We start from the raw sequence: 18155 nt of genomic DNA on the forward strand, positions 1-18155 counted from the left end.
TACCACCTCATCAGTCTACTCTCAATCATCAGCAAAGTAATGGAACATGGCATTGACAGTGCTATCAAGTGGCACTTACTCATCATTAACCTGCTCACTGATGCTCAGTTTGAGTTCTGCCAGGGCTCCTGACTGGAGATCTTGGCTCCAGATCTCGGTACAGATTCAGTCCAAACATGGACAAAAGAGCTTAAATACAAAGGGGAGGTGAGAGAGACTGCCCTTGCCATAAGGCAGTATTTGACCAAGTGTGGCATCAAGTAGCCTTGGAAAATTGAAGTCAATGGAATTCAGGGGAAGTTTACGGGAGTTCAGGAGAATTACATCTATCACAAAGGAAGATGGTTGTGGTTGTTGGAGGCCAATCATCTCAGTCCCAGGACATCGCTGCAGAGGTTCTCCATAATAGTGAACTAGGCCCAACCAACTTCAGCTGCTTCATCAATGATTTTTCTTCCATCATAAAGTCAGAAGTGGGGATGTTTGCACTGTTTAGTACCATTCACAAAAACACAAGAAATAAGAGCATGAGTAGAACATATGCCCCTGCTTCACTATTCAATGTGATTATGGCTGATTTTTGGCTCCAACTTCAGTTTCCCGTCTACTCCCCATACCCCTCGAGTCCCTGAGAGACCAAAAATCTGTCTATCTCAGCCTTAAATATATTCAATGATGGAGCATCCACAAACTTCTGGAGTAGAAAAGACCTGGACAACATTCAGACTTGGGCTGATAAGTGGCAAGTAATATTTGTACCAGGCAATGATCATCTCCAACAAAAGAAATCTGACCATCTCCCCATGATAGTCAACAGCATTATCATCGCTGAATCCGCCAACATTAACATCCTGGGGATTATCATTTACCAGAAACTGAACTGGACAAGAGCAGCTCAAAGGCTGTGAATTCTGCAGTCAGTTACTCACCTCCTAACTCCCCAAATCCTGTCCACTAGGCACAAGTCAGGAGTATGATAGCATACTGTCCACTTGCCTGAATGAGTGCAACTTCAACAACCAGCAAGAAGCTTGACACTTTCCAGGACAAAGCAGCCCACTTGATCAGCACGTCATCCGCTGCCTTAAACATTCACTCCCTCCTCCACTGATGCACAGTGGCAGCAGTGCATACCATCTACAAGGTGCATTGCATGGGGAGGCATAGTGATGTTGTCACCAGACTAGTAATCCAGAAACCAGGCTAAATCTCCGAGGTTCAAATCCCACCATAGCAGATGTTGGAATTTGAATTCAATAAAAATTCTGGAATTAAAAGTCTACTGATGACTAAAGCCATTGTTGATTGTGGCTAATGCCCTTTAGGGAAGGAAATCTGCTGTCCTTACCTGGTCAGACCCACGGCAATGGCCTCTGAAATAGCCAGTGATGCCCCCATCCCACGAACGAACAGAAAAAAAACTTACCTGGTAAACAGCACCTTCCACGACCTCTACCACCTAGAAAAACAAGGGCAGCAGGTACATGGGAACACCACCACTACCTGCATGTTCCTTCCAAGCCACGCACCATCCTGACTTGGAACTTTATCACCATTCCCTCACTCTTTCTGGGTCAAAATCCTGGAACATCCTTCTTAATGGCACTGAGTGTGGCTACACCAGAAGACTGCAGTGGTTCAAGAAGGTGGCTCACCACCACTTTCTCAAGAGCAATTAGGAATGGGCAATAAATCCTGGCCTGGATAAAAAGGAAAGGATGAAAAAAAAGCATCCTGACTTGGAACTAGATTGCTGTTCCTTCACTGTCATGGGTCAAATTTCTAGACCTCCCTTATTAACAGCACTGTATGTGTACACCTACTCCACAGGAATTGCAGCAGTTCAAGAAGATAGCTCACCTTCTCAAGGGTGATTATGGATGGGCAGCAAGTACCAGGGTCACCCACTTCTTGGTTTTGTCTGAAAATAGTGAGGGGAGAAAACAGATACGAGCAGTTATTAGGCTAGCTCAGCCAAGTTCTGTGCCAACACTGGCAGAGCTTGTACAGGTCTGTATTAACCTAGACCTGTACCAGTCCAAGTATGCACCATTATCAGCAAGGACCAACCCATGCTTGCACTGAAACAGACTAGTAACTGTCCAGGCCTGAACCAATATTAGGCAGTACCCATTCAGACCTGGAGCAGCATCAGAGAGTATCAGAAAAACAGAGTTTGGGAAGTCAGTTAACTCTTTATCCCCTTTTCCTAAACCTTGGAATGACTCGAAGTTCATCTTAACTAAGAGTTATCCCTTATTGGTGACAGCAGTTATATTTTATTTAACATAAATAAGACCTGACACATACTAATGTCCAAGCAGCACTATCAAAGTGCAACAGTATCGCCATTACACACTGGTTAGAGGCACGATCTCCACGTAAACACTCCCTGGTCTGCCCAAATGCCAGAGAACCATCAGTAGTCAATGCAAAATGTAAGATTTCTATAAATCTCTGTGCTCGAGGAATCTCGTCTTATACCATCTTTTTCACAGCAAAACCTACAGAGACTGATTTAACCCAATCATTGCCTAGCAATTGAGCAGCCCAATTACAAAACCTGTCATTGAACCATCTGTGCCCACCCAAGCTCCATCAAACTTTCAAACAATTGGCTTCCTATGCTCTGTCCCTGGTACAGGGTATCAGCATTCCCATGCCAAGCACTGAAAACATGGTGGCCTCGACACCCAGGTGTCTTGTCTGGGATTCAAGGCACTACTGTTCCTCTGGGAGCTGTTTTTTACCATGTTCCCACAGCAAGTTGTCTGTTCTCACACTTTACTGGACTACTGCTAAAGTTTGCATTTTGACCATTTGGCCTCTTCTACACCTTTCAGCCAGTAAAACTTTTGGTCAATGAAGGCCCAAACTACAATTTCCCATCTTTTCACCAGTCAACCATCGTTACCCAAAGTATAATCCCAACACGAATAAAAACAGGATAAGTGCAACAATAACATTTTTTTAAAAATGCATAACATTTAATTTAGTGTTCAATCATTAGTGAGAAAGCTTAAATTAGGCATTCCCCAGATTCTTACAACAGTACCTGCCCAATATTACACTGTACTCACCCAGACCTGTACCAATATTAGGCTGTGCCTGTCCAGACCTGTAGCAACCTCAGACAGTATCACCCAGACCTGTACCAACATCAGACAGTACCTGCCCAGACCTGCACCAGAATTAGACAGTACCCGCCCAGACCTGCACCAACATCACACAGTACCTGCCCAGACCTGTACCAAAATCAGATAGTACACGCCCAGACCTGTACCAATATCCGACAGGACCTGCCCAGGTGTGTAACAATTTCAGAAGGTACCTGCCCAGAATGGCAGGTGGGACTTGCCCAGACCTGTACCAATACTCACAATTTTCCTTCATCCAGTATTGCCTATTCAAAATTATTTTTATGCTTTTATATTTTTAAAATGCTGTGACAAAATAAAAATCACTCAAAAACTATTTGTTCCAAGTTGAAAATATTTCACCTTGAGAGAGATAAGTTGAGCTAAAATGAAACATTGTGCTGTTTTCAAATTTGAGTTTTTTTTAAATGCAGCCTGGTCTAGTTATATGGGAACATTTCAGACAATACAAAGCAATTTTCACTTCAGCTTTGGAAGTGAATATCTGGCAGAGACAAGTCTCTTCTCTTAGCATGACGTAGTCTGGTAGTCCCAGCAGTAGGAAAAGCACAAAGCTCTATTCAGAAACGGAGACTGAATTACAGCCTCTGTTTACAGTTAGTAACTTAGCCCTGATAAATATTATCATTTCTCACCCAAACAACCAGAGGAACAGTTACACTGATCAACTATGGCTCAAGCAAAGACTATCAGTGGTGTTACACACTGAGGTATTGGGGACTAAATTGGTGTCACACACTGATGGCATAGCTGGGCCTGGTGTCGGGAGCTGAGCTGATGTCATATACTGAGATGTCACGGTCTGATGTGTCACATGAATGATGTTTGTGGATCCAGACTCAGCAGCAGCCTTCAAATGAGAATTGATAAACACTTGGAGGAGAAAAAAAATTACAGGGGTATGGAGAAAGATCGGGGAGTGGGGCTAACTTGATTATGTTGAAATAACTGGCACAGACTCTATGGGCTGAAAGGCCTCCTCCCACTCTATGAACGCAGTAATGGGAGCTGATGCAACATTGGTGCTGATGCTGATCAGCTGTCTGTGACACTTCAGTGTGTTACAAAAATGAACATAGACTGACCATTTAATTTTCCCAGAAGAAATTCCTTGGAGTCCTGGCAACTGGCAGAAATCTGGGATAGATGTCTAAAGGAGGTTTCTGTCACAGGTACAGTAGCTGATTGGCAGAGCTCTCGAGGAAATTTCCGGTGTTTTTCTCTTTCTATTGCAGTGAAGCTACAGCCACTTTTAATGCCCAGTGTTGGATGTCATTTTGCTCCCTGCTAATTCCACAATCCCAACAAAGGGCAGTTTCTACTTAGTGATCCATAAGGAACAGACAGATCCACTTAAAAAGCTGACACCGGCTCGATGGGCTGAATGGCTATAATTTCTATGATTCTACATGGTCCTAGTAACTCAACTCCTGGCATCTTACTGCCTACCAGCAACAATTGGTAACTCATGCCAAAGAGATGTCTGCAATTTCAGTGCCACAGCTAAGGGTGGTAAAATTAGACATACCTGAAATCCAGCCTGCTCTAACTTTGAAGTTGCAAGGGCAAAAATGCTGACAATGTGAAACAAAAATAGAAAATTCTGGAACTACACAGCAGACTTGTCAGTATCTAAGAGAGAAAAAGCAGGTTAACATTTCGGGCAACAACCTCAACCATGGCTCCCATCCTCAACACATGCTTGTCCTTTCCCTCTGATGCTAAAGGACTTGATGTGTATTTCTTAGAATTTCCTGTTAGCACAGTGATGTGACATTAGATGTTTTGATTTCAGTAGTTTTTAAACAGCATCCAGATGTCTGTGGGCAGATCCTGTCGGATAACTCATGAGTAGCCCTTGTTCCACCCCCAGCTGTGTGTGGTAATGAAGGGACGACTCGTGGATTGCTCCAAATCTGGTCTCTGGAGTACCGTTGATTCCTCATTGTTCCACCACTGGCGGCCATACCTTCAACTGCCCGGGTCCTAAGGTCTGGAATTCCCTCCTTAAGCCTTTCCACCATTCTCTTCTCCTTTAAGACTTGCCTTAAAACCTAACTCTTTGACCAAGCTTCTGATCACTCCTCCTGATATCTCCTTATGTGGCTTAAGAGTCCAATTTTGTTGAATAATGCTCCTGAGAAGTGCCTTGGGACATTTTACTATGCTAAAGGTGCTATACAAATGTAAGTTATTTTTGTAATGGCTGGGGGTGATGGAGGACAATAAACAATACCATTGCTGAATATAACAGTTCATTTATTCAAAGAAACTGATTTCTTGACTTTCTCACCAGCGTCCACTATTGTGTGCTCATTCTCTTGAATCTTTCACTTTCTGCGTTTCAGTGATGTTGCAAACAAAGGCAGGGAAATACAACATTGCTTTCGGTCCGTAATATGCACTCACAGTGAACAGAAACAAAAGCCCCTAAAGGGGTCAACTGATTGCTGGTGAAAAATTCACTGTATTGGTCCCTGCCAACTGCAGAACAGTAGGACCAAGTAGGGCTCTGGGAAAACAACTTGCCTCTCTAATGTATAGCAACATTCCAAGGCATAAGAAAAATGGATACTGAGCCAAAGAAAGATAGGAGGGTTGAGGTGGGCTTTAAGGAGGATCTTAAAACAGCAGAGGAGTTGCTGGAGGGAGGGGGGGAGGGGTTTATGAAGGAATTCTAGTGCATGTGGTCGAGGTGGCTGAAGGTATGATTGCCTATAGTGGAGTGAAGGGAGCAGGAGAGGGAGAAGTGCACAAGAGTCACAGTCAGAGGAACAGAGGTGAGGGGATGCTTAAAGGACTGCAAGAGGTTACAGAGATAGGGAGGAATCTGGTGATGGGGTGATTTACCTTTGCAGCAAAGGACAACCAATCCAAGTCAGTAAGGATGGAGGCGATGAGCAAACAAGATTTGTTGTGGGATAGGATTCATGCAGCAGAATTTTGGTTGAGCTGAAAGATAGCAGGCTGGCTAGGAACTTTGACTTAGACTTAGTTCCTCCATTCCCATGCAGGGCAGTGGCTAGGAAAGCATTATATTCAAATCTGGAAGCACGAAAGGCATGGATGAGGGAGAAAAAGGAAATTCAACCCACTGTCAAAGAGAGCAGGATATGTAGCCATATAGGAAACAGCCTGTAGGTAGGAGCTTATAATTAATGCATACTCCATGGGTTATTAAGGGGCAAGTCGCAAGGTGCCTTTTAATGGTACATTAGATAAAGTACCAATCAGGATCCCAGATTCTGTTCATGGCAGCCTCAGTGCGATAGCGATTGCAGTCTCTCCTGTACTGGGAAAGCTGGCAGTGATTTCCCCAGTCTTGATGCCACTCTCAAAAGGTAGCACAGATCTGAGGCTAGCAATACAAACGATGCATCCTCTCTTAAACTGTATCTGATTAGACCCCAGACCTCACATTGAACTTTTGGATGGACACACAGCTTCGTATAGGGAGTGGGCAGGGCACAGCCACATCCACCACCTGACATGTGTCTGTATAAGGGTCGAAGAGAATCATGTTTGGGATCGATGTGTTCCCGCTCCTCTCTGCAAGGAGAAAGATCCTCCCATTAACAGTAGTGCAGCCGCTGAAGAACTTTTGATTCAAGCATTCCTCGTTCACTGGGGTCCACTCGTCAGTGTCTCTGTCCAGACGGAATGTCTGACCTCCCACTACGTATATTGCACCATTCAGAATGGTGGCACAGAGATCATACCTTAAACAGGTAAAGAAAAAACCAGTGTCAGTGACAGTGCTGCTGAACTGTGTTTAATTCTGAGATATCTGATACAGTGCAGCTACCTTACACTCAGTTACAACTCATCACAGGCAAAGTTAACCTTAAACAGAATCAACACGAACTTAGATATAACAGAAAATGCAGAAGAAGTTCAGCAGGTCAAAAGGTAACTGAGCAGAGAGAAACACAGTTAACGTTTCAGGTTTGTGACCTTTTGGAAAAAGTTAAGAGATGTAACATTTTAAGGAAGTACAGAAGCAAGAAAAGGAAGGATAAGGCGGAAGGCAGGAGAGATTTAATTAACAAATAGGATGCTGGGGCAAGGCAAAAGGGAAGTGGTAATGGGACAGGAAACAGAAGATGGATCTAGAGAGGCCAAGCAGGAGGTTAGGCAGAGAGCTTAAACATGATCAATCCAAGCTGAAAGCTATCAGGGTAGTTGGAAACATGCACACAACTGCAAGTTAGTGTCAAATTAACAAACCTCCTCATGAAAATTAAACATGACCTACCGAGGAAGTGGGGAGAAGGAGATCACATCCCAAACGTCACTTTCCACGTCCAGCCGCTGCACCCCGCTGTAAACGTCGCCTTTTTCATCCAGTCCGCACAAAACATATATATTGGTGCCGGCACTGACCACTGCAGCCCTCTCCACGGGTTCCACCATTGGTTCCATGTCCTCCCACTCTGTGGCCATCAATGGTAGTCGCTCAACATCAGCGATAACAGCTGCATCAGTACTCCCGCCCAGCACGTAAAGGTACATCCCAACACCAACTGCACAGTGCCAGTTGCGAGACTGCTTCATCACCGGTCCTTCCATCCAACTGTCTTCACAGTAGTTATAAATCAGCACCCAGTCCACACAGTACCACACCACCTCATCTCGGAAGTACCCTCCCGTCACAAAGATGAAATTCCCTGTTACAGAAACACACAAGGAACAGCTTAATCTGAGAATGGGAAACCTGATAGGATAAGGATTTGTACAGACTGAAATGGATAATCTCCCAGTGATTCGCCCAGTGATTTACAAACGTTTCTGTGTGGAACAAACTGAAAATAAAATCAAAAGTACCTGCAGCTTTAAGACTTGTGACTTAGAATCCAAGCCCGTTTTAGAGTCATAGAGGTCTACAACACAGAAAAAGGCCCTTCAGCCCATCGAGTCTGTGCCAGTCAAACAAGTACCTAACTATTCTAATCCCATTTTCCAGCAGTAGGCCCATAGCCTTGTGTGCCATGGCATTGTAAGTGCACATCCAAATACTTCTTAAGTGTTATGAGGGTTTCTGCCTCTTCTACCCTTTCAGGCAGTGAGTTCCAGATTCCCACCACGCTCGGTGAAAAAATTCTTCCTCACATCCCCTCTAAATCTCCTGTCCCTTACCTTGAATCTATGCCCCCTGGTTATTGATCCCTCCACCAAGGGGAAAAGTTCCTACCTGTCTACCCCATCTATGCCCCTCATAATTTTATACACCTCAATCATGTCCCCCCCCTCAATCTCCTCTGCTCCAAGGAAAATAACCCAGTCTAACCAATCTCTCCTCATAACTAAAACTCTCCAGCCCAGGCAACATCCTGGTAAATCTCCTCTGCACTCTCTCTACTGCAATCACATCCTTCCTATAATGCGGATTCCAGAACTGCACGCAATACTCTAGCTGTGGCCTAACCAGCGTTTTATACAGTTTCAGCATAACCTCCCTGCTCTTATATTCTATGCCTTGACTAATAAAGGCAAGTATCCCATATGCCTTCTTAACAACCTTATCTACCTGTCCCGCTACCTTAAGGGACCGATGGACATGCACACCAAGGTCCCTCTGATCCTTGGTACTTCCCAGGGTCCTACCATTCATCATGTATTCCCATGCCTTATTTGTCCTGCCCAAGTGCATCACCTCACACTTAGCTGGATTAAATTCCATTTGCCACTGATCAGCCCATCTGACCAGCCAGTCTATATCCTCCTGTAATCTAAGGCTATCCTCCTCACTATTTACCACCCCACCAATTTTCGTGTCATCCACGAACTTACTGATCAACCCCCCTACATTCAAGTCTAAATCGTTTATATATACCACAAACAGCAAAGGACCCAACATCGATCCCTGTGGAACCCCACTGGACACAGGCATCCAGTCACAAAAATATCCCTTGACCATCACCCTCTGCTTCCTGCCACTCAGCCAATTCTGGATCAAATTTGTCAAATTGCCTTGGATCCCATGGGCTCCTACCTTCGTTATCAATCTCCCATGCGGGACCTTATCAAAAGCCTTGCTGAAGTCCAAGTAGACTACATCAAATGCATTGCCCTCATCTACACACCTGGTCACCTCTTTGAAAAATTCAATCAAATTGGTCAGACATGACCTTCCCTTAACAAAACCATGTTGACTGTCCTTGATTAACCCCTGCCTCTCCAAGTGTAGATTAATTCTGTTCCTCAGAATTCCTTCCAAAAGTTTCCCCACCACTGAGGTTAGGCTGACTGGCCTGTAGTTCCCTGGTTTATCTCTTCCTCCCTTCTTGAATAACAGTACCACATTGGTTGTCCTCCAGTCCTCTGGCACCTCTCCTGTGGCCAGAGAGGTTTTCTCTGAAACGAATAGCTCTCTAAAGCAATTGCAATTCTTCGGTATTGTATTTACAGCCACAATTTCTTGCAATCTAGTTCCTGGGTTATCAATTACACAGAAATAATAGCATTGCCCATTTTTCATTGAGGAATATCATTTCCTTGGTCATTCTTTGACTTAAGGTATTGATTAGTAAAGCTTCATCTTTGCTATTTAGTGACCACACCACCTCACAGTTAGTTCCTATTCAACTAATAAAAGCTACTACATGCTTCGAAAAATTGCTTAACAGTAGCATAAATCACTTTCTACCTGATTGTAATGAGACATGGGTTGCTCTGGTGAACTATGGGTATTGTAGTCCCACAGGACCATGGTGTAAACTATAACTCTCATGATCCAACGCTCTCTTGCATGCAATTATTCCACAATAGTTAAAACTCAGGAGAGTCTCAAGATTCAGCAGAAGCTTTGAAATCAAAGCACAATAAAAGGCCAACACAGAGAAATTTCTTGCAAGCAATTGTAATACTAAATAACTAACTTTATGGCTGAACTTTGTGTACTCTATTGTCTTTGTTACGATATAAATGTTATTTTTAACTGTGAAAAAGCACTTGCATTTATAGTCCTTTCATGACCTCAGGGTGTCCCAAAGCACTTTACAGCCACTTTACAGCTGTTACAGCCAGCTCTTTGATTGAAGTGCAGTCACTGTTGTAATGCAGAAAATGTAGCAACCAATTAGCACACAGCAAGGTTCCATAAACAGGAATGTGATAATGAGATTATCTGTCTTAGTTAAAAGCAAAAAACTGCGGATGCTGGAAATCCAAAACAAAAATAAAAATACCTGGAAAAACTCAGCAGGTCTGACAGCATCTGCGGAGAGGAACACAATTAACATTTCGAGTCCGTATGACTCTTCAACAGAACTAAGGAAAAATAGAAAAGAGGTGAAATATAAACTGGTTTAAGGAGGGGACAGGTAGAGCTGGATAGAGGGCCAGTGATGGGTGGAGATAGCCAAAAGATGTCATAGACAAAAGGACAAAGACGTGCTGAAGGTGGTGATATTATCTAAGGAATGTGCTAATAGGTGACATTAAGGGTAGAAAGCAGGACGAGCAAGGTACAGATAGCCCTAGTAGGGGTGGGGTGGGGGGAAGGGATCGAAATAGGCTAAAAGGTAGAGATAAAACAATGGATGGAAATACATTTAAAAATAATGGAAATAGGTGGAAAAAGAAAAATCTATATAAATTATTGGAAAAAAGGGGGATCGGAAAGTGGGTGGGGATGGAGGAGAGAGTTCATGATCTAAAATTGTTGAACTCAATATTCAGTCCGGAAGGCTGTAAAGTGCCTAGTTGGAAGATGAGGTGCTGTTCCTCCAGTTTGCGTTGAGCTTCACTGGAACAATGCAGCAGGCCAAGGACAGACATGTGGGCATGAGAGCAGAGTGGAGTGTTGAAATGGCAAGCGACAGGGAGGTCTGGGTCATGCTTGCGGAGAGACCGAAGGTTTCCGCAAAGCGGTCACCCAGTCTGCGTTTGGTCTCTCCAATGTAGAGGAAACCGCATTGGAAGCAGCGAATGCAGTAGACTAAATTGAGGGAAGTGCAAGTGAAATGCTGCTTCACTTGAAAGGAGTGTTTGGGCCCTTGGACGGTGAGGAGAGGGGAAGTAAAGGGGCAGGTGCTGCACCTTCTGCGGTTGCATGGGAAGGTGCCGTGGGAGGGGGTTGAGGTGTAGGGGGTGATGGAGGAGTGGACCAGTGTGTCGCGGAGGGAACGATCCCTGCGGAATGCCGTCATGGGGGGTGAAGGGAAGATGTGTTTGGTGGTGACATCATGCTGGAGTTTTCGGAAATGGCGGAGGATGATCCTTTGAATGCAGAGGCTGGTGGGGTGATAGGTGAGGACAAGGGGGACCCTATCATGTTTCTGGGAGGGAGAAGAAGGTGTGAGGGCGGATGCGCGGGAGATGGGCCGGACACGATTGAGGGCCCTGTCAACCACCATGGGTGGAAAACCTCGGTTAAGGAAGAAGGAAGACATGTCAGAGGAACTGTTTATGAAAGTGGCATAATCAGAATAGATGCGACGGAGGCGAAGGAACTGAGAGAATGGGGTGGAGTCCTTACAGGAAGCGGGGTGTGAGGAGCTGTAGTCGAGGTAGCTGTGGGAGTCGGTAGGCTTGTAATGAATATTGGTGGACAGTCTATCACCAGAAATTGAGACAGAGAGGTCAAGGAAGGGAAGGGAAGTGTCAGAGATGGACCATGTGAAAATGATGGAGGGGTGGAAATTGGAAGCAAAATTAATAAATTTTTCCAGGTTCAGACAAGAGCATGAAGCAGCACCAAAACAATCATCAATGTACCAGAGAAAGAGTTGTGGGAAGGGGCCTGAGTAGGACTGGAACAAGGAATGTTCCACATACCCTATAACGAGACAGGCATAACTGGGGCCCATGCAGGTACCCATAGCCACACTTTTTATTTGGAGGAAGTGAGAGGAGTTTAAAGAGAAATTGTTCAGTGAGAGAACAAGTTCAGCCAGACGGAGGAGAGTAGTGGTGGATGGGGATTGTTCTGGCCTCTGTTCGAGGAAGAAGCGGCAAGCCATCAGACCATCCCAGTGGGGGATGGAGGTGTAGAGGGATTGGACGCCCGTGGTGAAGAGGAGGCGGTTGGGGCCAGGGAACTGGAAATTGTTGATATGATGTAGGGTTTCAGAGGAATCACGGATGTAGGTAGGAAGGGACTGGACAAGGGGAGAGAGAATGGAGTCAAGATAGCAAGAAATGAGTTCCGTGGGGCGGGAACAGGCTGACATGATCGGTCTGCCGGGACAGTCCTGTTTGTGGATTTTGGGTAGGAGGTAGAAGTGGGCCGTCCAAGGTTGGGAGGCTATGAGGTTGGAAGCTGTGGAGGGAAGATCTCCAAAGGAAAAGAGGTCAGTAATGGTCCCAGAAACAATGGCTTGATGTTCAGTGGTGGGGTCATGGTCCAGGGGAAGGTAGGAGGAAATGTCTGCGAGTTGACGCTCAGCCTCAGCGAGGTAGAGGTCAGTGCGCCAGACAACAACAAGACCTTTTTTCCAATAATTTATATAGATTTTTCTTTTCCCACCTATTTCCATTATTTTTAAATGTATTTCCATCCATTGTTTTATCTCTACCTTTTAGCCTATTTCGATCCCTTCCCCCCACCCCACCCCCACTAGGGCTATCTGTACCTTGCTCGTCCTGCTTTCTACCATTAAAGTCACCTATTAGCAAATTCCTTAGATAATATCACCACCTTCAACACCTTTTTCCTTTTGTCTATGACATCTTTTGGCTATCTCCACCTATCACTGGCCCTCTATCAAGCCCTACCTGTCCCACCCCACCTTAAACCAGCTTATATTTCACCTCTTTTCTATTTTTCCTTAGTTCTGTTGAAGAGTCATACAGATTCGAAACGTTAACTGTGTTCCTCTCCACAGATGCTGTCAGACCTGCTAAGTTTTTCCAGGTATTTTTATTTTTATCTGTCTTAGTGTTGATTGAGGGATAGATATTGACAAGGACAGAACCGATAACTTTCTTGTATTTTACAAATAGCATTGTGGGATCTGTCACCTGCACCTGAAAGGGTAGGTTTAATGTCTCATCTGAAAGACAGTTCTTCTGACAGTTGCACTCTCCCAGTATTGTCAGCCTATGGATTTTGTGCTCAAGCCCCTGCAGTTGGGCTTAAACCCACAATCTTCTGACTCAGAGGCAAGATTTTTAAAAAATTCATTCAGAGGATGTGGGCTTCACTGGCTGGGCCAGCATTTATTGCCCATCCCTAGTTGCCCTTGAGAAGGTGGTGGGGAGCTGCCTTCTTGAACAGCTGCAAACCATGTGGTATAGGTATACCCACTGTTAGGAAGGGAGTTTGCGGAGTTTGACCTAGATTCATAGTATTGAGCCACAGCTGAGATGCTACTGCGTGACCTGCGTGATAGTGACCTAAACAGAGTGCAAACACAGTTTGAAGAAATTACTTGTGATTTGATTGGTTGGTTTTGTCATACATGCTATTTTGGATGGTATCTTTTAGAAAAAAAACAATGATTTATTGCTTGGCTTTCTCTGGGTTACTCAGCCTTGATTGTTACCTTTGCTACTTGTGATTCATCACATTTAGTGAATCAGATATTTGATTGATAACTTAACAAATAAGTAGTTAATTCAGCCAAACACTTCATTTGTGCTAAGGATATATGACAGCTCTGGCATATGATGTTGTTGACATATGATGTCTTTGACAAGAGACATTATGGATGTGGCTGAACCCCTGACCTCCCATCCAAAGTTTGGAAGCCATTTTTCTTTCCTTTCTTTAACCACCTAAAAATATGCACTAATCCTGTTACAGGAAGACCGAAATAACCCTGGGTCACTTGCCTGATATTCCAGTTTTCTTACCTAGGGGAAACTACTTAATCATCTTTTGATAGATTTTGCTCTGTGAGGATTGTGGGCATAAATTGGGATAAATGTGAATGAGAGGTCGATGTATTTCTGGAGACAGAGAGAGAGTGTGAGGTAGGAATACAATGAGAAATCAGAGAAGTGAGGTTGATCTACCAATAGGCCTGTTGAGCTTTTTTTGTTGTTCGTAAGGAATTTATGTACTAACCAACCCCCCCCAACTCAAGCTCTTGACGTTGAGGGTGTGAGGTCTGTGATGAAATGGCTTTTATTTATATTACTGTCACCAAACTCGGAATCTTATTTATGTTTCTAATTTTGTCCTTATAAGCTAAGGAGCCAAAAATTAATTAACACTAAGTACCAGAGGCTGAATGGCACAGTGGGATTAAACCCTGTACTTTAAATTCTGAGGTCTGTGTTCAAATCCATCCCAGAATGACAGACTGGAATTCTCCTTTGCCTCCTAGGCTATAAACATTGAGCAGTAAAAATTCACACGGGATGCTCATCCAAGATTGGGTTTGAGGGAGCGATTTTCACCCCACCAGCCTCCGCCATTTCCGCCAACTCCAGCATGATGCCACCACCAAACGCATCTTCCCTTCACCCCGCCATGTCGGCATTCTGTAGGGACCGTTCCCTCCGGGACAGCCTGGTCCACTCCTCCATCACCCCGACCACCTTATCCCCCTCCCATGGCACCTTCCCATGCAATCGCTGAAGGTGCAACCCTTGCCCTTTTACCTCCTCCCTCCTTACTGTCCAAGGGCCCAAACATTCCTTTCAGGTGAAGCAGCGCTTCACTTGCACCTCCTTCAATTTGGTCTACTACATTCGCTGCTCCCAATGCAGTCTCCTCTACGATGGAGAGACCAAACGCAGACTGGGTGACAGCTTTGCGGAACACCTTCGGTCTGTCCACAACCATCACCCAGGCTTTCCTGTCGCTAGCCATTTCAACACACCATCCTGCTCTCATGCCCACATGTCCATCCTTGGCCTGCTACAATGTTCTGGTGAAGCCCAACACAAACTGGAGGAACAGCACCTCATCTTCCGATTAGGCATTTTATAGCCTTCCAGACTTAACATTGAGTTCAACAACTTCAGACCATGAACTCTCGCTTCCATCCTCACCCCTGCTTTTTTATCCCCTTTTTTCAATATTCATTTTTATTTTTATTTGTTATCCACTTATTTTTATTTATCTTTATTTATTTTCATTTTTATTCATTGTTTTATCCCCACCTTTTATCCTATTTTCGATCTTCTTTCCCACCACCGTCCCATCCCACCACTCACCCCACCCCAACGGGGCCATCTGTCACTTGTTCATGCTGTTCTTTCCAGAGTGCTCACCCTTGTCCTGCTATTACCGCATTCTGCTTTCTGACCTTAATGCCACCATCAGCACCTCCTTTAGCCAGTACCACTACCATTAACACCTCTTTTTCCTTTAGTTCATGATATCTTTGTCAATCTCTCCTTTGCCTCCACCTTTTGCTGGCCTTCTAACCAACTTCACCTGCTCTACCCCCCCTTAAACAGTATAAATTTAATCACATTTTTACTTCTCTTTAGCTCTGAAGAAGAGTCATACGGACTCGAAATGTTAACTCTGTCTTTCACTCCTCAGATACTGTTAGATTTGCTGAGTTTTCCCAGCATTTTCTGTTCTTGTTTGAGGGAGTGTTATCTGCATCTAAACAGGGCTGCACTTCACCTGGGAACGTTTGTAGAGGAACTTTACATTTAACCCATGCAGCTAGAGTAAATTTCCCTCCCGGTTTGATCCAGACACTGGGTACCTGGAAGGGAATTTTTCCTTGCCCCTGCAATGATATGTATTATCTTGATGGGCATTGAAACAAGTTTTTAAATTAGCCTACAAACATAATATCATTGTATTCATTTGAATAGGCAGCTAAGTTTTAAACTACCCCCAAACACTAGAACTGTACCAAGCACCTGACGCAACCTTATTATAGCAACCTACTGTGCTATAATTTGCACATCGCGTTACCTACTGCTGCTACCGCATATTGGGTGAGGTTTCTGCGTCGAAGAGGAGAGCAGGCTTGCCAGGTGTTGGTTTTAGGGTGAAACTGAAATAGTTCCTGCTGTTCTTGATCGTGTTTACCCCCCAGAACATACATGGTCTCATAGCTCCTGCTGCTTAGGGGCTGGGATTGGGCCTTGGTCCAGCTCTGGGGAAGGTGGTGGTTTAATATTCTCAGGAACCTGCTGTGAGGGTCATCCTCCAGGCGGCGCTTGGAGCGTTTAATGAGCCGATCAAGGAAGGCCAGGCTCAGGAAGGGGGCCCTGACCAAGGCCAGCAGCTCCAGGAGTTGGCCTTCTCTGCTGCCGTGGTGACCCACCCACTTCATCACTGCTTCAAACACCTGGTCTTCCTTGGTCACGTACAGGTGGTCACTGGCCAAGAGCTCAGCCAGAGCCTCTTTGGGCAGTTGCAGGAACTCTTCCTCCTCGGCCATGAAGGCGGCCAGGTGGGTGAGGGCCACCCCGCGGGCGGCGGCAGCTAGGCTGGGGCAGGCGAGGCGCTGGGCCAAGGCCAGGGCCCCCGCGCAGTTTCCCACCCGCAGCTCCCGTTGCAGGAAGGCGGCGCACAGCAGCTTGACCCGGTCAAAGAGCAGGAAATCGGCCGCCTCCAGCAAGGCCTCCACATTCTGCCGGTCCACACTCACTCGGCCCCGGGCGGCGAAGCCCAGCAGCAGCTGGAAGGCCTCGGGATCCAGGCCTCGCAGCACGATGTGACTCTCCGAGCTTTCTCTGGCGCCGCCGCCGAACAAGGCCCGGAAATACTCGCTGGCCGACGCCAGCATAACCCTGTTGACATTGAAAAGTCTCTGACCAACTTCAAGCACAGTGTCGGTGGCCGGATTCCTGTCCCTGTGGCTGGTCGCCTCGCAGGCCATTTCCCCCGATCCAGAGAGCAGCTGGAGGCCAGAGCTATTTCTGGCATCTTGGCCTGTTTTAATGGACCAATAAGGGTAACACAAATGCCCTTATAGGGCACCTCTGATATATGGTCTAATCAAACTGAAAGAAACTCAAAATTAGCATTAAAAAATAGACCCAACAAAAACCAAGTGCACCCAACCTACCCAACTAAATCAGAATGTTGTCTAGAAAACAAGGTCTGTCCTGCAGTGCCCACATGGTCAAAAAAAAGGACTTAGACATGCCAGCGGACTCTGGATGTTCCCTGTCCAAACCACCCAGTCAGAATACCATGGAAGAGAGTCAGGCAGCCAGGGCAGAGTGTGACAGCTAAGTCTCAGCTAAAAAAAAGCAAGTCTTCAATTTGCTCCACCATAGCAACTTGTGTATATCACAGCATGTACAGTGGACAGATCACAGCATCAAACCCCAGGGAGACCAAGTCTTAAGGAATAAAATAAGGGACACTTAAACTGTGGGATCGGGGCAAACGTGTGTCTGCTTCTTGCATTTTACATGTGTTTTGGCTTGTCTCGTTTGAACTTCTGTCTTCAAAGTGGTTAAAAACTGATCTTCCATTACATTGCTGACAGGTAGTCCAGTAACTGGAGTGCATTTATGGATGTCTACTACAATGGTGATGCATCCCAAACAATATACACAATTTACTGATACTCAAAGACATAGGTGGTAGGATTCTGGCTCTTTCCAACACTTAGGTCTGTATTCACTGTCAAAAAGTCATTTCCATAAAAAAGCTAAGACTTCAATAATGTAAGAACTGGAGAGTGTGTCAATAATCACCCTTACACAACCCAGCCCTGAGATAATATCCTAGTAGAGTATTAAAAATTGCCCTTACAAATCTCTGGGATAGTGTTCCCAGTATTAACAATTGCCCTTACATGTCTTATCTCTGGAATACAGTGCCCAGAATAAAGAATTACCTTTAGACAGTCCATCTCTGGGATAGTTATTCTATGAAAAAATTTACTTTATTCATAAAATTTGCTAAGGGACATTACAAAACAGTTTAAATTTGCCATTTCATAAAGACCATAAGACATAGGAGCAGAAATTAGACCATTCGGCCTATCGAGTCTGCTCCGCCATTCAATCATGGCTGATAAGTTTCTCAACCCCATTCTCCTGCCTTCTCCCCGTAACCTTTGATCCCCTTACCAATCAAGAACCTATCTATCTCGGTCTTAAATACACTCAATGACCTGG

The 18155-nt window shown here is 45.0% G+C and overlaps 1 protein-coding gene across 1 annotated transcript; it reads right to left on the reverse strand.

Moving 5' to 3' along the window:
• Window positions 1–5411: 5411 nt before the first annotated feature.
• Window positions 5412–16900, reverse strand: LOC144688314 (kelch-like protein 23). The gene is made up of 3 exons (XM_078554744.1): window positions 15988–16900; window positions 7414–7825; window positions 5412–6877 (listed from the first exon to the last, which is right to left on the reverse strand). Exons 1-3 carry the CDS (start codon window positions 16898–16900, stop codon window positions 6559–6561), a joined length of 1644 nt encoding a protein of 547 aa, XP_078410870.1. The 3' UTR covers window positions 5412–6558.
• Window positions 16901–18155: the final 1255 nt, after the last annotated feature.

The sequence above is a fragment of the Cetorhinus maximus genome, chromosome 13 (genome assembly GCF_964194155.1).
Source record: "Cetorhinus maximus chromosome 13, sCetMax3.hap1.1, whole genome shotgun sequence".
NCBI lineage: Eukaryota > Metazoa > Chordata > Chondrichthyes > Lamniformes > Cetorhinidae > Cetorhinus > Cetorhinus maximus.

Excerpts from the sequence above, each read along its gene's own strand:
- LOC144688314 (XM_078554744.1), bottom strand. The coding sequence starts at position 16,900 with ATGGCCTGCGAGGCGACCAGCCACAGGGACAGGAATCCGGCCACCGAC. Across the intron at positions 7,826-15,987 it reads ATATGCGGTAGCAGCAGTAG|GGAATTTCATCTTTGTGACG; the intron begins GTAACGCGATGT and ends TTTCTGTAACAG. Across the intron at positions 6,878-7,413 it reads TCCTTCTCCCCACTTCCTCG|GTATGATCTCTGTGCCACCA; the intron begins GTAGGTCATGTT and ends TACCTGTTTAAG.